General features: G+C 45.5%; 1 protein-coding gene across 1 annotated transcript in view; it reads left to right on the top strand.

The window, feature by feature from the left end:
- The window catches only part of LOC147886310 (3-hydroxyisobutyryl-CoA hydrolase 1-like), a 94,440-nt gene that overhangs the window by 43,191 nt on the left and 26,917 nt on the right, over positions 1 to 24,332 (top strand). Inside the window, exons 10-12 of the mRNA XM_087395496.1 lie at positions 11,827 to 11,887; positions 11,999 to 12,091; positions 14,799 to 14,900. Of these exons, the coding sequence (XP_087251622.1) occupies positions 11,827 to 11,887; positions 11,999 to 12,091; positions 14,799 to 14,900 (256 nt within the window). The remainder of the gene's footprint in view (positions 1 to 11,826; positions 11,888 to 11,998; positions 12,092 to 14,798; positions 14,901 to 24,332) is intronic.

The raw sequence follows: 24,332 nt of genomic DNA, 5'->3' as shown, positions 1-24,332 counted from the left end.
ACCCATCCTGCTTTCTCTTTTTCCCACTCTTCATGCTTTGCCGTTTCTTTCCTCCATTCCTCCTGTTTTTTCCTCCTTGTTTCTTGAATGCATTAAGTGTCTTGTCCACATGAGCCTTCTCAGGCATTAAAGCCACATTTCTGGCCACTTGACACGCCCCCATCACTCTTGAAACCTGTGATCTGCAAGCAGACACAAGAACACACCAAACGTGAGGAATCTGAGTAGGCTGCTCACCACCCAATGACGACATCTACGGGATGCGATCCCGACGAATCAGGAGATGTCCCCTCTGATCCATGAGCTGAGCTATTGGCATGAACTCCCAACCAGATCCTAACTAGCCTATTGTCCCATACCACCATGTGGCGCCTAGAGGCCTTGGATTTGTTGTTGGGCCTTGGGCTACGCTAAGATGCAAGCGCGTGTCCGCGACTCAATCCAGGATCAGACCTAGCACCTGGGAACGAGACTTGCTCCCATCGGCTCATCGAGAACTGAACCTCTGGGCCCCTTATATAGACTCGTGCCCAATGCACCAAAAATAGCGAAGACATCTAATTGGTTTGTACCCTTGCCACTCAACCCAAGAATCAAGCCAGCCTAGCCCTAACCCTCCCCAAGCTACCTGATCTAGTCTTGTGTACCCCAGTACACGCTAGATACCAATCTGTGCACATGACATACTTCCCCTCCTCTAAGAACTCACTCCTGAGTTCGCTAAAAAACCCTAAAATGTCCTCTGGAGGTTCGGTAATGTCTCCCATGTTGCATCCTCCTCAACACGATCCTTCCACTTGATCTTGTATACGGTGATAGTTCTTTTACAAATCTGTCTTTCACGAAATTCAAGAATACTCTTAGGCTCGTATGGAATAAAAGTCAAATCTGTGACTTCTACTATTTCTTAAGAAGAAACAAGTTGATCATCCGCACCCAGTAACTCTTTTAGTCTACTGACATGAAATACTGGATGTACTTTAACATTAGGAGGCAATTCTAGTCTATATGCAACTGGTCCAATTCTTTTAATAACCTTGAACAGATCACTGTATTTGGGGGATAACTTCGGAACCAAACTAGTACTTAGGCTCTTGGATTCCTTGGGAATACGTAAATATACCATCGTCCCTTCAGAGAACTCTCTGAGTGAACGATGTCTATTAGGATAAAATCTCTCCTGATATTGGGCACTTCTAATAGATTCCTTGGCAATTTGCAACATTTCTTGCATGTCTTGCAAGAATGTCCTTGCAGCATCATTTTGCATTCCCTTGAACCCAACCATAACGGGTGACTTAGGTTGAAACCTGTACATAAGCATAAAAGGACTATAACCAGTACGTGAATGCTTTGCACTGTTATAAGCAAATTCTATCATGGGGAGATAATCTTCCCATGAAGACCATGTCTTAGAAACATATGCTCGAAGCATATCTTCAACCAATGGTTGATCTGGAGTGATATTTGGACCTTAACACTGAAGCCAAAGCGTCCACCTGCGTGAGCGCTTGAACATTGCTAGTCAAAAGCGAGAGAGTGAAGTCTGAATCCCTTGGAGTTGTTATGTCAACCCCATTTGATTCGCATTAACTCGCTCAAACTTTTCATCGAGAGTAGTGGTGAATTCACTTAAGTTAGTCTTTGTAATCAAATCATTGTAGAGGCTCTGGTCGTCATCTGCCTGATACTTCATAACCTGATCACCCATCGCGAGCCCCGGGTCTACGGAATCAGCCATAACTGAAATCTGATCTGGTGAAGAGAGTAGACTAGAGAAGAGAAGCAACAGGTGGGTTCAGAGCAAGGAGGCTAGAACGAAGTGGAAGCTGGCCAGATAGGAGGTGACGAAAGAGAAGAGAGGCTGGTCGATGAAAAAGGTAGGCTGGTACGAAGCTGACGATCAGCCCGAATCATTGAACTCGGATACTCCCGCTCCTAGCTGTGCCGTACGGACGTCTGCAGCAAGCCATACCAGGTGACGAAAACCGCAAGAGGGGCGTGGAGGGGTCTTCACGTGTGCGCAATCACGATCTAGGGCAAAGCTGCAATTTCTCCAGGCTATAAGGTGGGTGGCCCAAGCTTTTAGAAAGCCCACCCTCCTAACTTGGAGGGGTGGTGCTTTTTTTAGCTTCCAGGTCCCCCCCGAAACAGCTGAGCCTAGCTGTGACCCTGCTCCAACCTATGGCGCACCCCTCTGTGCTGCCTTTCGTGGCGCCATCCCGATCTCTGCGCAGCCCAGCCTTACAGGGGATCACTTGGGTTCCACCTCAGCCCATCGCTTGCCTAGCGGCTCCTCTCGCGTGTCTCCTACAATCCTCTCCGCTCCCTCCTAACTACACCTCTCACTCACTCTCTCTCTCTTAGACCCTCACATCAGCGCCGAATTCACACCCGTCTCTCTTTCTCCTTCCTTCTTTTCCAATCTAGAACCACAACCCTTAACGATGAACCAATCAAGTACTTGCAGGGGATGAATATGAATTTCGAAATTGAGGCATACCTGGAAGAGATCACGTCCACATTTATTCGTAATAGAGATTCCTACCTCAAGAGTTGGCTCTGATACCAACTGACACCTCCCCAACACTCTTGAAACCTCTGCTCTGCAAGCAAACACAAGAACACACCAAACATGAGGAATCTGAGTAGGTTGCTCACCACCCAACCGTGACATTTACGGGATGCGATCCCGAATCAGGAGATGTCCCCTCCGAGCCACATGTTGAGCTACTGGCATGAACTCCCAATCAGATCCTAACCAGCCTGGTATCCCATACCACCAGGTGGTGCCTAGAGGCCTTGGATCTGCTACTGGGCCTTGGGCAACGCTAAGATGCAGGCGCACGTCCGTGACTCAATCCAGGATCAGACCTAGCACCTGGGAACGAGACTTGCTCCCATCGGCTCACCGAGAACTGAACCTCTGGGCACTTGGGCCCAATGCGCCAAAAATAGCGAAGACCTCTAACTAGTTTGTACCCTTGCCACTCCACCTGAGAATCAAGCCTGCCTAGCCCTAAGCCTCCCTAGGCTACCTGAGCTAGTCTTGTGTACCCTAGTACACGTTAGATACCAATCTGCGCACATGACACCTCCAAAACGTTGGTCCTCTCAATTAGTGCAAGACATATTTGGTTGAGGCAGGCCAATACATGCTGTTTTGTGAGCTGTCCTGATGATGAGAGGGCTGCCATGAAATTATCCAAAGCTTGTTTGCCCCATGTGTTTTCTATAAACCCTCGTGTAGGCATTGTAGGCATTGTGTAGAACTGGATAATCACTGCCAATTTCAAGCAAGCATCAAGTGACGGACGTTCTGATTTTTACCCCTCTCTTGATCTATGTTGATGGGCTGTTGTTTGTTTATACAGACTTGCAGGTTCGGGGTGTTGGAGAAGCGTGCAGCAGGTGTGGGGAGGTATGTCGAGGGGATAAGCCTGGTGTTGAAGCAGCCGGGGAGCCCTTAGGTAGTGCGCCTTTTTGCGCACTATTTTGAGGCAGTCGGGGGCCACAAGAGAGCCCTAGAGGGCTGTGGGCCCTGCTCCTAGCAGCCAAGGAGGCTGCGAGGCTGTCACCCAGCGCATAGCAGCTCCAAGGCTAAGACGGGGGGCATAGCAGCGCTAGCAGCATGGTGGAGGCGCGAGGTCCACAGGAGGGAGGCATCAACAACGTGCCATTTGGGAGTAGAGGCGCCAACAACGCACCCGTAGAGAGGGAGCCCGAGGGGAGGGAGGCGAGAGAGAGAGAGAGAGAAAGAAAGAAAGAAAGTTTATTAAAGTCTTGGGGAGACTGATGGGTCTATGAGACTGTGAAAACCTAGTACAACAAGTGGTGGTGGTGGAGCTACTAAACGAGCATCCACACCAATGCAAAATGCAAAAAATGCAGAATGGTAATACTAAGTCCTAAGTACAACATAGTCATGTTAGTGGTCGACTATATATCAATCTCATCATCATCATCATCATCAGGGTGGAGGATGAGGCAATGGGGGCATGAAATCGGCGATTAGAGTGATGTTGGCCACTCACAGGTGCAGCCCTGGCACGTCCCCTGTGGTCATAGCTCTGTGTCTCTGCCGCTTTCGATACAAAGTCTATGTGAAGAGACCTGGAACTGCCCAATAGAGATCCTCAATGAGTGGGGCAAGTAGATCTATGTGTATCCTGGGGGGTCCATGAAACCCTTCTCTATAATATGTAAGCAGTGATCTCTGTAGAAGCTAAGCTTCACTGTGGGTCCAACCAGGTCCAAAATGTGTGTAGCTAGCTGTAAGAGATCCTCATGGATAACTTGGTTGACCTCATGTGATAGGAGGGGAGAAAACGGAGCATCCATGCTGTACTGGAAGGGAGGTAGTCTATCCATGTGGAGCCGCAGTCGCTCAAACCATCTCTCTGTGCGTGCATACCAGCACCTATGGTCCCCTCCTGCTATAAGTGCCATAGAAGAGGACAATGCTAGACATGGTAGCCTGCTACACCTATAGGTGTAATCCCCATACTTCGTGACTCGGTACAGTTACATGATGATTTGAAATGCAGCATCTAGCTATAATGGGGGTGACCCAAACTTAGCCTGAATGATTTGGTGAGGAACGGATGGTTTACCATGAATCATCCGTGATAACATGAGAACCTGTAGTCGCTCCACACGGGCCCACTCTGTATCCAACAAGTCTGGCCCCTAACATGGACTGCCGTACATCCCCACTGGACGGATCAAGCAACCCCTTGGTTCGTGGATCCTGCAAGTGCGAGCGGAAGCATTGCCTCTCTAGTCTGGCCAATGAAGCATATCCTCTGCCCAATCGTGCCTGCATCGCAGGTCTCATAGTGAAGATGGGTCCGGAAAAGACAACCCCAAGATAAGTGTATAATGAAACTATCTCAACAAGTGATCCATCAAATGTGAACTGCTCCTGGCGCAAGATGGCTCGAGATGTATTGAAGATCATAACCTTGGTTTTACCTAGGTTGACCTTCAAATCATGAGACACTAGGTTGACCTTCAAATCATGAGACACACAAAAGGACTAGAGTGCGTTAAGGTGTCTCGGGTACATCATGATAGGTGGAGTAAGAACTTAGTGGGGTGGAGCGTGTTGTGTGACAGGGAGTGGAAATGCTAAAGAAAAGATAGGTATGATCAGCCCTGGAGGGAGAGGTGCTATGGTAAAATCAGTGATGCGAGATGTGAAGGCAGGGGATCCCATGATGTAATCAACGACGCTGGAGCCTCCTCCATGTGGAAAGCACGTGAAACCACCTGAGGCGGGCCATGTGTCAAGACCATTATAAATAATGAGATCATGCATCCTGCCGAGGTCTAATAGGGCCTGCCCATAAGATGTGATCGGACCTCGTCTGTCAGTCGAAACTCGTAGCATACCTGCATCCTCAAGGTCAATGTCTGGCAGTAGAGTGGAATCATCCCTGACGTGGAGGAGTGGTACCTGATGGGCGCCTGTCCTTGCGTTGAAGTCCCCAACTAGGAGGACTTCTCCGCGGCTAGAAAAGTCCACAATGGACCGATAAAGAGCAGCAAATGGAGATGTCTCATTGTCACCTCAAGTATCTCTAGCAAAGTGGGAGGTCTCACGGGGGAAGTAGCAAACTGCAACAAATAGATCCCAGCTATCCATGTGCCGAATCCGGAACCTGGAATGTGCATCTCTCTGCTCTACTAAAATGGCCCCCAAAAGTGTGGATCTGTAAAGGACTGCTACTCCACCTGACCCTCGAACTCCCCCTGTATCCCGCATCTCATCTCTGTAGGCAGACTCCACTCCCATGTATACCTGTTGACTACTGGTAGTGGGCGCTCTGGACTCTGATGTGTCTCTATGTAAAAGATTATGTCGTGACCTCTATAGGATCGTGAGAAGCTCGGTGGTTCTGACCATAAGGTATCATTACAATTCCAAATGGTGCAGGATAGGGTCTCGGATATTTGAGTCTCATAGACCCTGCTTTCCTATGTAGGGGAGGGGACTGGTGCCCTATGGGGGCCTGTAAGAAGTCGTCCCTCTCGTACCACTGCCCACTTCCCCTTCTTACGGGCCTGATCTCGCTTCTGCAACAAAGAGTCCTCAACCTGTAGAGGGGTGAGGTCCTTATCCATGGAGATCGGTGGCTAGTCTCGAAGTACTGACCCGTGTCGTAAAGCTGAAAGTCATGCCTGAGTGTCAGGGAACCGTATGATCAGGGGTTGCTCTCGGTTGGGGTCTTTCCCCACCCGCCATGCCCTCTCGATCCTGTGCTCAGCCACACCCAGAGTAGCGGCTACGAAAGGAGCCACATCTGCCATCGGTGTAACCTCCGTGCATGGGATCGCACGTACTCTGATGTTGAGAGCCTTGTTGACTCTCTGTTGCTGCTCCATGAGGGGAGCCGAAACGGTTACCCTTGCGGGTTCCCGTTTGGCCACGTCAACCCATCTTGATGTCTCCTCAATAACAGATTGCATGCTGGCAATCTGTGCCTCGACAACCGGGGTACTCCCTGGGACTGTGTGTATGGCTACAACCTCCTGCAAGATATCTTGTTTGAGTCCCTGAATGAGACCAGCCTGCTCTTGGTTGAAGTGGACCTGCTCCTGTGCGAAGCGTTTCAGCTCCATCTCGCGCTCACGGATAGTGTGTACCTCCATGAGCAAGGTCTCCTAGGCCTCTGGTGTGTCAGCCCGCCCGTGTCCTAGCTGAAACTAGAATGGCTATGACATGAAAGTATGGGGATGAGTCCGGAAGCTGGGTGGTGACTGGGTGAGCTGGGTAAGGTACGGAGATGACAATGGAATGGGGATGAGGCAGTCCCAATGGGATGTGGGAGCGTGGGCTGGCTGAGAGGGAGAGGGGAGAGAAAGGTTGAGGTGTAATGCGGAGTAGTGCATGACACCTCCGAAGTAGGTGTCATAAGCGGTGAGAGAGCTGTAACAGAAGAGGAAGCAACCGACATCAAGGGTATGAGTATGTCACTGATAGTGGCTGTAGCTGTAGCTGGGGATATAGAGGCTGTAGCTGAAACTAGTGCTGAAGTGGAAGCTGAAGTCGAAAGTGAGGATGTAGAGGGATCTGAGACTGAAACTGAGACTGAAGCGGGGGCTGAAGTCGAAGTAGGGATAGAGGGAGCTGAGACTGGAACTGAGACTGAAGAGGTGGATGTGGATGAGGACGATGACGATACCACTGAAGTGGATGATGTGGCGTTCTTCGTTATTGCTTTGCTGTCCACTCCTAGCCTGCTCCTGTTGATGCGTGTATTCACGTCCTCTATGCTCGGTTGCTTTGGAATCCTGTTCTCTTTCTTATCTCTCCCTTTGTCTTTGTAATTATCTCCCTCTCCTTTCCCTATGTTTTTATGGCACTGATTTTGCAGGTATGTGGAACAGCCCCATCTAGGGGCTGTGGTCCCTCATGAGGGCCCGCTGACCCCTAAAAGCAGTATCATTTTGACAGCACTAGCCTGTTAGAGTAGTGTAGGGTGGACTGTAGCGGTGGTACAAGTCGCTCTAGGTAGGAAGCCAGCCTAGGGGCTGCAACAAGGGCAGCAAGGCTGTCAATGGCAGCAAATGCCGGGCGATGAAGACCAAGGCTCAGGCGTGGGGGCAGTCCGGCAAGGGCAGATGGAGATGGATACCCAAGCGGGAATGGAGGGGCAGGCGGGACTGGAGTCAGAGATGAAGGTGCAGACAAAGGGGCAGGCAGGGCTGGAAGAGCAAACGGAGGTAGAGGGCAACGGGATGGAGCAACAGCGGGTGTTAGAGGGCAGCCGGTATGAGGAAGCAGGCGGGTGAAGGAGTAGATGGAATGGAGGAGCAAACGGGCGGAGGGCAGTGGGATTGTAAACGTCTCGCTAGTTCTCTACCTTCCTGCTTGTGTAATCTTACGACAGCTCATAAATTACAGCAAGGAAACACTCTCAAATGCTCTCCCTCTCTCTACAGATACACTAGGGCCCAGGACAAAGTTGGGCTGGACCCCCCCGAAGGTTTTTTATTCATCCAGAGAGAAAAGAACTTAGTACAAGAGTTCAGTGTAGAGCTGTTCATACATATCCCAAAACGTGAAAATGAATCATTACATGAGCTCTTAGGCTCCCTTTCTTGGCAACAAGCCACTTGTCAAATTCTACTTTCCTTTCCTAAATACATGCCACTAAGGGCAACTCTGGAGTCTTCAAAGCACTTGGTCATGCGAACCGCCTCCTAGGCTCTTGTTAGGCTCCATTGCGCTTAGGAAAAATAACTCTTCCTAGTACCTGCAACAATTAATTAAAGCGCACCACCATGGCACCCATTAATTGTTAGCGCTTTGCATGCAAATAACACACTGTGGACTAATTCTGGCATCCCCACTAAACACATGTGCACACATAACAAACATAAGAAATATATTTATTCTCTGGTTGCCCGATTAATCTTCATGCCTTACAGAAACTCTCAGCATCGCGCGTTGTGGGACCTTCGGCATATGACAAATCTGCCTCACTAAGCATCACTTGCACACAGCGTCACGGGACCAGCAAAGATTTCCACCAATTGGCCGGAATTAGAACAGTAGCATGACCCGCTCTTTTGCGCCTTCTCCACGCAGGTGAGGCGCTGCTTTGCAAAAGCTTTACGTCACCCATCCAAGCCTCTATGTGGTACTTATGCACGATACGCCCAGGCTTCCATCAATATCTTCTTCGTCATCGACAAGTCTTCCTCCACAAACGATCGCTTGACCCGTTCGGCGTCAACATACACGATGTGCAGGAATTAAAATGTGCGACCAAGATAAATTTTCAGTTGCTCATTAAATTCTCCACACGTTATGACCTTCACGGCCTACTGGGTACACAAAACTCACCCTTGCAATCTCGAACCGTGCTCCAGTCAGCTAGCTTCAAAATCCCTCTAGCCCTTACTACTAGCGCATCTTGCAGGCAGCCCACTCAAGACTTTGACAGGTGCAATGATCTTCTAATCGCCCAGGGACTTCACGTCCACAAACCTTCTCGGATCGTCATAGTTTGAGGAAACTGTGGCACTATGCTCTGATACCAATGTAAACGTCTTGCTGGTTCTCAACCTTCCTGCTTGTGTAATCTTACGACAGCTCATAAATTACAGCAAGGAAACATTGTCAAATGCTCTCCCTCTCTCTACAGATACACTAGGGCCCAGGACAACAGTCGGGCTGGAACCCCCCGAAGGTTTTTTATTCATCAGAGAGAAAAGAACTTAGTACAAGAGTTCAGTGTAGAGCTGTTCATACATATCCCAAAACGTGAAAATGAATCATTACATGAGCTCTTAGGTTCCCTTTCTTGGCAACAAGCCACTTGTCAAATTCTACTTTACTTTCCTAAATACATGCCACTAAGGGCAACTCTGGAGTCTTCAAAGCACTTGGTCACGCGAACCGTCTCCTAGGCTCTTGTTAGGCTCCATTGCGCTTAGGAAAAATAACTCTTCCTAGTACCTGCAACAATTAATTAAAGCGCACCACCATGGCATCCATTAATTGTTAGCACTTTGCATGCAAATAACACACTGTGGACTAATTCTAGTCACGGTGGGTGTCCCCACTGAACACATGTGCCCACATAACAAATATAAGAAATATATTTATTCTCTGGTTGACCGAAGTCAACACTCTTGATCATAATTAAGGGGCTTTGACCAAGGGTTGAGGCGCCTTAATTATAGTCGAGTCTCTCCAACCGAAGTTGACACAACTCTAACTGAAGTTGGCACATCTTGGTTAACCGTAGTTAACCCTCTTGGCGCATGCCAAGTCCCGAAGTCAACACTCTCTGACCATAGTCAGCTCTGTAGTTCTCTGGTTAACCGCAGTTAACCCTCTTGGTAATAAACCAAGTCTTCTTGACCGAAGTCAGGCTTACTTGACCAGAGTCAAGTATCTTTGACCGTAGTCAATTCCCTGACCATTAAAAGAACACTTTGACCATAATTAATACATATGAAAACTCTTTAATTATGATCAGATAAATGGTCAACTGTATTTTGACTTAGGATATTTACATGTCACCACTATACTTTGACTTAGGATATTTACATAATGGTGACAGGGATGGAGAAGCAGACGGAGATGGAGAGCAGTGGGGGGGGGACGGAGGACCGATGGGTCTATGAGGTGATAAAAACCTGATACAAACAAGCAGAAGGGTGGAGCTACTAAGCGAGCATTATCACCCATGCTGAATGCTAAGTCTTAAAATACATAGTCATATAGCATCAGTGGTGTCATCAACATCATCCTCATAAGGACAATGTGACCTCATGATGGTGTAGGTGTCAAGGGGGAGAGAAAGAAAGAAAGTCTATTAACATCCACTGGATACCAAAAGGTCTATGGGACAGCAAGAAACCCTCTAGTACAACTGCTTTAGGGAGGGTGCATGGCAGCTCCCAAGGAGTGCAAAAGCAACCCCCATTTATTTAGAGTACCTATATAATAGTCTGAAAGAGTAATCAGCCATACATCAGTTTAAGACTGAGAGTCTTTTGGTTTTGATTTAAACTCTCTGATTAGGGCTACGCCTTCACCATAAACTGCCCATTTTCCATCCTTTCTGGCACCCCTGACTTTAGCTAATTTAGTTGCCTTATTTTTGAGTTGAGCTTGTGTAAGCTCCTCAGCTATCCATACTTTGGTACCCTTCAGCTTGTAAGATTGTCGAAGAAGCTTGATTCGCATTATCTTTTGACTTCAGTGTAAGGATTTCCTGACCTTTCTAGTGCATAATAGAAGCGGGCCTAGAGTCGTCGTCATCCTGCTCATCATCATCCGTCCATGCTTTGATCTTTGTCAATATTTCACTATAAGTGTCCTCTTCTTTGTACCAATCTTCTGGAAATCCGCCTATTCTAATCTTCAGCGCATTATCACATCTAGCTTCGTGTTCTTTAATCTCTGCTTGAATATCAGACTTACTTGCTTTGGTATCCACTTCCACAATCACTTCCTTCTTAGCCATTTGTACTTCAATGTGAACAATATCTTTGACTGTAGAGACTAGCTGTGGGGTAGGGGAGGAGTCCTTACAAGATTTTACAGCCTCATCAATTACTGCTTGCTTACCAGGCCCTTCCAGTATGTGAAGTTGAGCTTTTACTTTTGCTAGTTCCAATCATAGCTCTCTCACTGCTTGCTGCACATAAAAAATTTGATCCTGTTGCCCAAGGATGGGTCGTTTGGAGCCTTCTTGTTGATAATTGCATGCATACGGAGAGGGTGTCATTGTTGCAACTGTAGAGAGTACCGAGTCCTGATGGAGGTTGAAGGAGTTGAGGGGGACTTGGAGGAGAGGATAGGCCAGTCCATAATTGGCTGTCTGGAGAAACCCCTAGCTAAACCTAACCCTCGGGTTGGGTTGGGGGTTTAGTCCAACTTGAGGTTAGGGTTAGGGTTAGGGTTTAGCCTAACTCGAGATTAGGGTTGGAAGGGGGGGGTTTGTTGTTAACGACGGGACTGGAGGGTTTGTTGGTGACGACTGGCTAGGGGGAGTTGGCGGCTAGCGACGGCTGATGGCTGCTGGCTCCTGGCAGCTGTTCGCTGCTGGCGGCGGCTCTGGTAGCTGGTTAGCTAGGTTAGTTAGGTAGATAGATAGGTTAGATTAGATTAGATTATATAGGATTAGATAGTTTAGGTTAGGCGGCGGCTAAGACAAATGACGGATGGGCTGAGCGGCGACGATGACGAGCGATGAACGGGCTGAGCTGAGCGATGGATGGGCTGAGAGAGAGAGAGAGAGAGAGAGAGAGAGAGAGAGAGAGAGAGAGAGAGAGAGATTAACAACTCTTTGTTTTTATCAGGTTGGACGAAATCAACAAATGCTTCTCGAAAATGACAACGGAGAAAATTCTTGAGGCACTTGTATGTAGAAATTCTAGAGCTCAGCACTAAATATCCTCATCAAATTCTATTGAAGTTAACCTCTATGATGCATGCAAGTATTCTGTTAGGTATGTGATGTTTTTTGATCAGGAGTCTAGAGGGGACAAATGCGGATGGCATAAAACAACATTGGAAACCTTACTAAAAGCGTCACCTGTGAGCCTCAAAATCACATTGAGATCAGTACGTATCTTAGAGCTTGTTTTCATGATTATCATTTTTAAACCAAGTCTTGTTAGCTACAATTCTTATTTTGTTTCTTGCAGGAATTTGTCATGGGCAGTGTTGGACATGTCGAGAGGTTGTTATAGGACTCTTACCATGGGGTGGTGTTGGCATTCAAGTCACCACGACTTCCTTTGAAACTTCTATGGGCGATGGAATAGAACGAATGACGGTGTCTTCCGGATTTACGATTACAAACCAAAGCCTTACGGAAATCCTGTAGTGACAGGTCCTACGTTAGGAGGCTAGCCTCTAGAAGTGTAGTATTTGATAGTCCTAGCACCTAGAGGGGAATGAGGATGGATGTGATTATACCAAACAGGATGAAATGTCCAAGGAGCTCTTTGTTTTGGAATTCAGCTCCTTTGGATTTGGGAGGGTTGGCTAGATCTGGATAGTCATATTAATGAGATGAACTTGTTACTTCATCTCTACAAGATTGGCTTCATCATGTAGTCATCTTTCCTCCCATGCAATGGTACGCTTGTACATTGGTGCTATTTCACAAAATTGGAGATGAGCGTAATAGGAGGCCACGCCCCATAGCAATTGTTCTCTTTGGATAGCTTCATTCCCTTCAGATGGACTTGATATTTGAGCTATGATTTCTATAGTGCAAGATGTTTTGTCCTTGTTAGTGATCATAGCTCACTTTGGTTGTAGAGAGCTAGAGTTGGCTGCTTTAGTAAGCTTTGACCTGTTGGTCTTTCATGCGATCAAGTCATGGACTGAAGAAGATTTGAGCTTTTAATTTCAATGTTATCATTAGTAGTACACTAGTATCTTCTACATGTTTATTTCAAAGGGTCGCTATCATCTTCCTAACGTTTCCAATCTTTGCACAGTCCAAGGCATTTCTCAGTACCTGCATAGATCCCATTTATGCTATTATTGATTGATCATCTGATGAGGCAAGGCATGTACTTCTATCGGCTACTCAAGTATATGCATTGAGAATGGGGGGATCTTCTGCTTACCAGATGTCTTACCATTTTCAATTATTGGATGGGGAAGAGGCCTTTGATGGTGAATCCTGGGCCATCTCATTTATTTGAGACGGAGGTTGTCTATGGTGCCAGAGACCACTAAAGGCATGTTTGCAGCCTTCAGTATGATAGCATATATTGGGATTACCTGGAGTCTTCCTCTATAGGAGGGTGGTTTCGGGGAGTTATTTATACTATAAGCTTCTTAAGGATTTAGTGGACAGGGAGTAGGTTTCTTATTGTGGGAAATCATAACCTGCGTAAGAGTTTGAGACCTGCTAGTAATGGAGCATCTATGTTTATGAAGGCGTGCCAGTTTTACATTTTCTGCTTTACTCAAGCAGGTTATGAGGTGGCATTATGAACCACTTAGTTTGTTTCATTGGATAGATATCAAAATTTGGGAACTGTTCTCCCGTAAACTTAAAATATTTTTTTGGCATTGAATCTTTAGGGAAAATCTTTTTGCTTTTCCTGTTAGTGGTAGGGTAAATGACTTTGGAGGCAGACATAAAGGATATGGCTGCCTCATGCAGCAGCATGTGTAGTAAAATTATAGAGAGGTTCACGCAGGTGGTGCATAATGTGACACACAAAATTGTCCCCTGAGTGGGCTTTATTTGGATTGAGGTGCTAAGTTTAGAGATATGGCTTAAATCACAAGAAGAGCTGGTTAATTTGGGGGCTAAACTGTTTTTTTTTTTGGGGGTGCTAAAAATAGACTTCCATTAAGTATGAAACAAACCTGTGAGAGAAAGCTCAAAGAGGAAATACATCATGCAGTGCATGAGAAAAAAAACTCTTCAGAAAGAGGTTTAAAAAACCCAAGGTTGAGGACTAAGAGAAGAAGGGGGAACCGTAGCCCTCTCAGCAGAAGCTGTGCGAGAGGACCCCTGCATACTCACCCAGATGGCCATCAATGTACGTATAGTGATATACAGTGATATACTGACCAAAGTGTGGAAGGGTGAATCTATGACCCGTACAATGCCTCTGTACATCTGGCTATGCCACACCGCAATACTCGCTAGTATCTCCCATGAAGAGTCCACAGAGGCAAGCTAAACTGGTTGGATTGACAGCTATCCAAAAATAGCACAGCGGACACCCGGCGTGTATCCAGGTGACACGCGTCAACTTCTGTGTGCACCAACATTTGGTGTCAGAGCCCCAGTTCGGGCGATGGCGGCTGCGCAAGTGACGCGTGGCATCATGCCATTTCTCTGGATCTGTGGACTGTATGCACTAATGTAGAGGTGTCGTGATCTACACGAGTGGGTGTTAAGTGCGACTCTTGGATGTGTTTAAGGTTCCGGTAAAAACAGGCATCACATTGAGTCTTAATGCTCTTCTAATCCATTAGTGCATTGTAGTAAAAGTACTTTCCACCTTACATCATCCTCTCTTTCAATCCTCATTATCTGCTATGCAGATTTTTTGGTTGGGTCTTATATGATAGACAAGTGCATAAGATACTCTCTCGTTTTCTCTTTTTCATTTTCCTATGTGGGAGGGATGAGAATGGATGCTTTGGCTTGTAGTTTGAGGGTAAGTTAACACCATGTACACGCACACACAAGCACAACATAATCATTTATAGTTACATTGGGGTATCTAAAATGTTTTCAAATGTGCATATTCAAAAGAATAAGCTACAAATCATCTTTTTTTCTGCTCAGATAAGGGAAGGCAGGCACCAAACTCTACGTGAATGCCTTATACGGGAATATAGATTGTCTGCCCGATGTGTAACTCAAAAAATTTCCAATGATTTTTATGAGGTAAGAATATATTTTTCTCTTGTTTCTTTGAAAGGAGCTTTTGAGTGATCACTATGAGTATTGACTTGTTTTTAATTTTACTTTGCAAGGATTCTACATCAATCAATTGATCATGTATTTGTTGTCTTCATAAGTCATCATTTGGTTTACCAAAAGTAAGCTATCATAGAAGAGGCCTAATCAAAGAATTTCAAGGAGAATGAGACTCATGCAAACATGTGCATGCAATGTGTCCACACACGCATGCGTACACACACACACACACCCCTATGCATATATATGTATATTTATATACATATAGATATAAATATATGTATAATTTTTTCTAAGCTCTAAGCAATTACTTTAAATATAAATATAAACACACACACCACATACACACGCACGTATGCATATACATATGTGTATGCACACATATGTATGTGTTTGCTTATCTCTTGCAATACAACTTACGTTGCTCTCCTTCCTACTCACACTCTTGCTCACCTTGCTCACACCCTTTGCTCACATTTTGTATCAGAGCCTAGCTCGACATCCTCACTTGGACAAGCTCCCTCAGCCAGCCCGCTCCTCTTCCGTACAGCCTACCGTACCACTGTACGGCAGATTCCGCACCAGCTTGCCATACTTTACTTGTTTCCGTTCGGACAGACTCGCCGTCCATACAGTTTCGTGGTGTGTGCCGCACAAAAATTCAGGCACCTCCGTACAGTCCGCACAATTGTCGTCAGCTGTACCATACAGGCCCTGTATAGTGTATCCGCACCATACAACGTCTTGCATCGTACCTGTACCTACACCGCCGTACAATCTGCTGCTTATTCCGTATTGTTCTCGCCGCCGCCGTATATGACCGTACACCCGTACCACTCTGTATAACCGTACGTTGCATCATCAACCATACAGCCGTACGTTGCTGTCCATACAGGTTCACTCCATCCTGTGGCTTCCTTTGGCGCGCAGGTTCAGTTGATATACAGTTGTAGGTGCAATTAGAAGGCACAATTGGGCATTTGATGCATTCCGGAATTTTTGGAACATGTGCCCTTTCTGTTGGCACATTTTCCCCTTGAACATTTGGGGCTTTTGCTAGTTGTGTTGGTGAATTGGGCTCTAGTGCCTTTGGGTATTTTTGTTCCAGCTACACAAGTGCATTTCGAAGCCATTGTTTGGCTGTGACTCAGGCCGATTTTGGGGCAGATTTGAGCACATTGTGTTTGATTTGGGCATTTGCAATCAATTTCGGGCTTTTCGTGGATTTGCCCCAATTTTGGCTATTGGAATTCTGGGTCTTGTCGAATCTACCCCTTTCCACCTCTAGATCGTGAGAGCTGGTCCTTATTTTGCAGATTAAATGCCGTGTGAACAGTGATACGCCCTCTTAGAGGTACTCTTGCATTTCATATTTATCGATTGCATTGATTTCCTGTTTGTAGAACTCCATTTCTGTAGCATTTTCTGCAGAGCCAGATTTTTGTTATCTTCCGTGCCCTTAGGGATATCTACAGCCTCTTTTGCCCACAGCTCCATTAATTTGACCCCTTCTCTATGCCATCCCTTGGTTTCTGTGGCCTCCATTATCCTGCATGGGATCCTATTTACTTCCATTTTCTCAAGCTTATTAAGGTAGGTCATGAAGTGGCACAGTGCTTCCCCTTGGATAGGTATCATCCTTGTCTTTGCTAGTAGGATAGGATAAGGAGGATGAGAAATCTTGTGTGGATTGTCTATGTTCTTTTCCAATATACCCTGGAGGGCCTAGGTGCTCATCCAGGGCATCCATAGAGGACCGCGGTTTGTACAAGCATAGTGTATAGGAATTTTCTACCTGCTCATAGAGGTTGCCCTTCGAGCATGAAGGGCATCTGCTTGCTTTGTGTTCCAATTACCATGACTCTTGTCTTGGCAATGTTAACTTGCATGCTCGAGTGTTTGGGAATTTACCCAATGCATTCAGCTACACCTGCTTGTCCTTTTTATCTTTTGCAAAGAGCACCACATCATCTGCACAGATGAGCAGGAGTTATGCACAACCTGCAATTTGGATTCCCTCTCTAGTATGTGCTCTCATCATTTCTTCTAGTTCATCAATGAGTAAACCGAAGAGAGTGGGTGAGAGGGGGCAATCGTGCTTGGCTCATATGTCAATGTATGAGCATCTTTCCCTTGGAGCTTGACCCATAGATACAAGCGGCCTTGCCAGTTTGGCTAGTACTTTCTTGTACAATCTGAGCATGGCTTCCCTTAGTACTTGAGGGATTTGCAGATTCTAATCTTTCCCATGGTGTTTGATGGAGTATTGTGTCAAAGGCTTTATTGAAGTCCACAATACAGTAGTGGATGGCTTAGGACAGAGACTCTTTAGAAGGAGACAAGAAGAATACAAAAAAGTGCTATGATTGTGATATGCCTTGACATATGGCAAGAGATTGCTGGAAGGAAAAGGATGATCAAAATAGGAAGCAAGAGGAGAAGTCCAAGGGAGAAACCTGAAAAAGAGTCAACTCATTGAAGGGGTACCGTCATGTATCACATGTAAGTACCAACTAGTAGAGCTACCCATACCAACTAGGTCCACCAACCAACAGAAAGCTCCAAGTGCCTCTGTTAAGTGAGCTCCTCTTGAACCTGTATGAACCCTCCAAGCTAACAAGCATTGAGTGCCAAGCATACTATTGTAATCGTCATATAAATACAAGGAGATTATGTACCCGTTAGTTTGTTGCTTTCTGTCAAAAACAAGCCTAATCTGTGCAAGTTACCAACTCAACATCCATCTCGGTACCCGTTAGTTTGTTGCTTTCTGTCAAAAACAAGCCTAATCTGTGCAAGTTACCAACTCAACATCCATCTCGGAGTGGTCTTCATCTTCCTCATCCTCTATGACAGATACAACCTTGTCCTAAGATGCTATGAGCAACATATGCTGTCCTCATCTTTTGTGAACTTGGGTCCTTTGACCATTGCTCTATATTGGACATGAGCACTATCACACCTGGATCTATGCATCCTGTCAAGTTGCTATACGTTGTAGTCACCAAGAACAACTAACCTTGTACCACCGGAAGTGTCCTTTTTCTTACTGGGCTTGCCTTTCTGTGGCTTGCCCTTCTCTTACCTCTGATAGGGACATTGACGCTTTATCACTGCCAACATCCTCATGCAGCCTCTGCCTTGCTTCCTCTTGGATCAACAAGAGACCAAGCTCCTCGAAGGTCAACGTCTTTGATAACTCTCCAGCTGTTAGGGTTGTCACTAACAGGTTGAAGCTTCTTGGCAATCTACTCAGCATGAGAGTGGCCAAGTCATTGCTGTCCATGTTATGACCTACAATGGCCAGTGGATCCTTCAACACTTTTACCTTGTCTAGATGATCACTCACCTAGTCACCTTCGTCCATATTGAGCACGAGCAACTGATTTTTGAGCTTTATGACGTGACCAGTATTCGCCGTCTCGTACAAATATTTCAAAATCGTCAATGCCTCAGGTGGGTTCTCCACCAATTGAATGTGCGGAAGCACTGAATCTGCAGTCATTTTGAGGATCATTGCTAATGAATCATCATCCTTTTGCATCCATTCTTTTACATCATCTAAATCTGCCACCATGATTACCTTCCTTGACACATCCTTTTGATCATCTGGTTTTGGATCTTGTCCTTCAATTATACACCACAATCCATGTGCAACCATGTGACTGCAAATCTTGTTCTTCCACTTTGACCCATCTAGCATCCCCACTGAATCAAAGTTTCGAATGGCATTAGCGTGTGGTTCACCACCTGCACTCCTGAGATTTTACTTCAAAGGGAAGTCTTACACATTGACCTTCTTGTCACACACCTTATTGATCAGAAGTTGCCTTCTCTTTCAGTTATCGAAGTTGGTCTCTTACTGGATGGCTTGATCACCAAGGCATACATGTCTTGGCTTCAAATCTCTGCCTCCAACGAAACCATAGTCTCATAGGTCTCACTTCCTAGGAAACCACTGTCACATGGCTCTCTAGGTAGGCAGCCATGGCTCTGATACCATGTAAGAAAAACCTAGTCCCTATGGCTACTTTCTACACACATCAGAAATAGTAGAGAGCATACAATAAAGGGATCGGACAGCTTTCACCACAGCCGTGGATGGTTCAGATCAATTGCATCCAGGATGTCTTATTGGTCCTTGGGATCGAGAAGTATTTTCCATCTCTTTTTTCTCTCAAAGAGGGCATTAGGTCATCTTTGAGGATGACAGATACATAATACGTGACAGAGAGCGAGACTATGCCTTTGTGTCATAGGTTATTCCAGCCTGATACCTATGAAAAGCGAGCACATTCACCTTATGTTGCTTCTATCTCTACCATGTAGGATGCAGAGTTTTGGCATGCCAGGTTTGGGCATGTGAATTATGGCAGTCTATGTTAATGCGAAAATTCCATATGGTTAGTTGATGCCTTACCTTGTATCAAGGCCCCTCATAAGCATATATATATGAGGGCTGTATTTTGGGGAAAATGCATAGATTCCCTTTTCCAAAGAATGGTGCAGTGCGGGCTGCGAGAAAATTTCAGTGCATACACAGTGATGTTTGTGGTCTGATGCGGACATAATCTCTTGGAGGCCATATGTATTTTGTCTCCCTTATAGATGACTTCACAAGATTTACCTGGGTGTTATCTTTCAAGGAGAAATCCAAATTTTTCACTGTGTCCAAGCACCTTGTTGCCTTGGTAAAAAAATCAATCTCACTGTAGGTTGCAGACCCTCTGTCCAAATTGAGGAGGGGAACATATGCCCAAGAAATTGACATATTTTTTGGCTGAGAAAGGCATTAGACATCAATGCATGGTATAATACACTCACACGCATAATGGAGTGGCTGAATGGAAAAATAGGGAGTTGCATGATTAAGACAAGCCACAATGTGCTCAAATCATACTCTTAACCAGTGTCCTATAAACGCACTTGAGGCTTCGACACCTTATCAAGCTTAGTATGACCATAAGCCTGATGTGGATTACTTTCGTACATTTGGTTGTGTAGCATATGCATGTGTGCCTCAGGAATTGTGTGGCAAGCTTGATGATAAGGCCAAAAAGTGCATTTTTATTAGCTACAATGCTGAAAGCAACGGTTACAGACTTTACAACCCCATATCCAGGAAGGCCTTTACTAGTCGAGATGTTTGTTTTGCAGAAAATGCAGATTTGCCCCTTGCTGTTTTGGACAGAAATCAAGGTTCATCTGATGCTTTTGACGGGCTGCTGCCCATTTCTCTTGATGTCGCAGTAGATATGCCTTTGGAAAATTAGAATTTTCTATGGTGGTTGGTGTGTTGATTCAGCCTATGGCTGATCCGATAACTGAGCAGGATATAGAGCAAGTAGTGGCTCAAGAAAGTACAGCTGTGAAAGAAGCCAAGACAGTTCCATGCTGGCTGCTTGCACTCTTGAGGATAGCAAGCTTTCTGCACTTCTTCCAGGCCACACACGGAGAGGCAGTAGAGATGCTAAGGATGCCCATTGATGTGAGTTTGCTTGGGTCAGCAAAATATTTGGGGCCTGGTTGTTTTGAGAATTCATGTGATAATGTGTATTGGAGGCAGGCCAAGCAAGTGAAGTTGGACTCCATTCGGAAAAAGCGCACTTGGGAGCTAGTGGATTTGCTTGCCAGCAAGAAAGCAAATGGAACCAAATGGGTATACAAGCTGAAACGTAAGTTAGGTGGTTCCATATACAGGTACAAGGCCCATCTCGTTGCATAGGGCTATGCATAGAAGAAAGGCATAAATTCTAATGAGACCTTTGCCCCACATTCATGTATGATGACCGTTAGGCCTATGGTTGCCTTGGCTGCATTCCGTGGATGGAATATCCATCAGCTCGACATTAAATCTGCATTTTTGAGTGGGGATCTTCAGGAGGAATTTTATGTTACCAGCCCATTGGTTTTGTAGTGCCTGGCATGGAAGGCAAGGAATGCAAATTGAAGAAAGCCTTGTATGGTTTGAAACAAGCTCCTAGAGCTTGGTGTGCCAAGATCAATGCCTCTTCACACACACATTTTTTTGTCTCACTCTTTTTTTTGGTGAAACCATTGTATTTATATCAAGAAATTTTTTTACAATGAGAATAGTCTAAAGAAAAGACTATTCACACACACACACACGCACACACACACATATTTTTGTCTCTCTCTCTCTCTCTCACACACACACACATTTTTTTTTAAAGTGAAAACTTTGATTGATTATATTACAAGAATAGTCACCTTAGAAAAGAGGCGCTAGAAAATACATTAACTGAAGATCTTAGTGTAAGCCAAATAAACATCCTGATCTATCTGGCGAGTCTGCTAGCAATCAAAGAAAGATTGCTATAGAGAACGCTTAAAGGAAGCAAACAAAGAAAAATTGGGATCACTAAAGACTTTACAATTGTGGTCTGTCCATAAAGTCCAAAGTGCCCAATAGCGAGCCCAAACAAAGAAAAGATGAAACTCTGATCGCTGTTGATGAAAACCAAAGAGCCAAAAAAATTTCCCAAAGAGAGCAGTCGGGAATCTCACTCGTAGTCTTTGTTGAAGAGAATCCAGAAATGGCCGAGAAGACGGGCAATGACAGAATAAATGAGGTACAGTCTCCTGAGAAATTAGACACCGATGACATAAAGCAGGAGTAATGTGCCTACGGGCCAGCAACTGTCCAGATGGAAAACTTCCCAGAAGCACTCGCCATAAAAAAACTTGTTGTAGGATCGATAGGCAAAAGAGAGAATACAAAGAGTCGATGATAATCAGCCGTCACGTCAACTAGTGTGTAGTGAAAAAGAAAGAGTACAAAGTACTTGTACCTAGACCTAGGACTAAGTGTCCTATGTGGCCTAAAAGGCACTAACACTATAAGTGCCTATATTTATGCGTACAAGGCACATACCATGGCCTATAGGGCATCACTAGAACCACCAGAAGATGGCCTACAAACCCCCCTCCATGGGATGGGCTGAAGTATTATGGAAACGTCTCAGAATACCTGGTATTTTTTGATCATGGTGGCACATGTTCATCCAAAAGGATATAGCCACCTATGAATGTACAAGGGATGTCAGATCATGTAACAAAGGGAACCAAGTGTAAGGCCTGTCGGAAGACTTCGAACTTGGGACGAGGAAGTGCCTTGTAAACATATCTACTATGTTGTCCTCTGTGGGAAGATAGGACAACTCTCTGTCGCCTGTTGACAACCGCTCCCGAGCATAATGATAGTAAACTTTAATATGCTTGGTACGCACATGAAACACTAGGTTACGCGCAATGGCCAAAGTACTCTGGCTGTGAGTGTAGACCATAGTGGAAGATGTTTGGCGTATACCAAGATCTGTAAGTAACTGTCGAAGCCAAACACACTCTACTGTAGCGGTGAAAGCTGCCCTGTACTCAGCCTCACAGCTAGATGTGGCAACTATTGGTCGCTTCTTGCTAAGCCAAGAGATACATGAATTGCCAAGCAAAAAACAATTGCTGGTATGTGACACTTTGGTGTCGGAACATCCTGCCCAGTCACTATCCGTGTAAGCATGCATGGTAAGTGAACCCTGATCACCATAGAAGAGGGCTAAATCTTGAGTGCCTCTGAGATATTGGAAGACTCTCTTCATTGCCTGCCAATGCTGTGAACTGGGCATGTGCATGAATCTGCTGAGCTGAGATATTGCATACTGTAAGTTAGGTTTGGTGTGACATAAATAAATAAGGCATCCAACAGCCTGCTGATAAAGAGTGATATCACATGGTGGGCTTCCATCATGAGCTGAGAATTTGAAGCCAGGGTCCACCGGAGTAGAGATTGGCTTGCAATCCTCGAACTCAAAACGATCAAGGAGCTGTCCAATACAGTTGGACTGAGACATCATGATACCCCCCTCAACATGAGCAAGTGGAGCTGTCCCATGTCTGACATTTCAAAAATCTGCTGCAAATTAGTCTTGAAAGCTGCAATATGCTGAGTATATGGGCCCGTGATGAGCATATCATCCACATATAAGATCAGCACTAAAAAATCAGATCCACTCAAAGAGTGGCTTCTGTGGGACTATTATGAAAACTAAGAGATAGTAAGTGTGCATGAATTTTGGCATACCATGCCCTAGGTGCCTGCTTCAAACCATAAAGGGCTTTTCTAAGCCGGCATACCTTGTTTTCAGAATTAACAACCTCAAAGCTAGGAGGTTGCGTGACATAGACTTCTTCCTGCAGATCCCCATGAAGAAAAGCAGTCTTGATGTCAAGTTGGTGCACTTCATCTAATGGTAGTGATCCTGGATGTGGGAGCAAATGTCTCCTCAAAGTCAATGCCTTGTTGTTGGGCATACCCTTTTGCAACAAGACGGGCTTTGTGTCGATCTATGCTGCCATCAGATTTCCTTTTTAATTTGTAGACCCACCGGGTACCAATGGCATGTTTGTCGCGAGGGAGATCTACTAATTCCCATGTGTCATTTTTGGCAATGGATTGTAACTCAGCTCTCATTGCATCCATCCACTTTTTGCTGTCAAAAGCATCTTTATGGCACAAAGGCTCTTCATTGTAAGCTGTAGCAAGGAGTGCAAACTCAAGAAAGTGAACATGCATCTGTCTATTCCCTGATCTTGTCCGGGCAGCAAAAGGCTGATCTTGGTTGCTGTCCCTCAATGTATCAAGAAGCCATCTGGGAACTTGCCTTTGCTGTCTATTGACAGCTCTTTCTTCAATCACTGCATCATGAATAGTGGGATCATTTTGTGCTGGAAGAGAAATCTGCAAATCAGCATGGGGTACTGGCTGATCATTGCTTGTTGAAGGGCCTGCAGGAGGCTTATGTTGCTGGTCAAAGTCCTCTTCCGAGGATGGTAGAGGTAACCAAGATTCAAAAGCATCAAACATGTCAACTTCTGGCTTAGCTTTGCAGTCCACAAGAGAAGAATGTTAGAATTATAGATATAATTCAGCAGTGACCAATGTAATACAATAAGCTAGTTAGGGGCACTTTTCCCTCTTTAAGAGGTTTTTCCCCCTAACCGCAGTTAGTTCACTAACTATGGTTAGTGACTCCTAAGGTTTTGTCACTAGGACAAAACCTTATCTCTCACTCATTGAGTTGTACTCTTCACACTCTTCTATTGCAACTGAGCTTTCATCTCTCTCTCTCTTGCTCTCTCTCACTCTCCATTCTCTCACATTTGGTATTAGAGCATTAGATCCAGCTCCCTACGACTTCCCCGTTGAGCTTCAGCTGCAACTCAGCTTCACTGCTACACATCGTCCGTACAGTCTGTACGACTGTATAGAACCTGCACTTGGTTTCTGCACGTCCGTACCTGTCGTACTGCTCCAGCTCCATCCGTACGTTCCGCACCTGCAGACTCGAAATCCACACTGTACTGTACCTGCTCGCCGTACAT

The sequence above is a fragment of the Dipteris shenzhenensis genome, chromosome 24, assembly GCF_047967505.1.
Source record: "Dipteris shenzhenensis isolate YYH24624 ecotype China chromosome 24, Dip_SZ_1.0, whole genome shotgun sequence".
Taxonomy (NCBI): Eukaryota; Viridiplantae; Streptophyta; class Polypodiopsida; order Gleicheniales; family Dipteridaceae; genus Dipteris; species Dipteris shenzhenensis.
The sequence above is the reverse complement of the archived record's forward strand: the minus strand, read 5'-3'. Positions and strand labels throughout refer to the sequence as shown.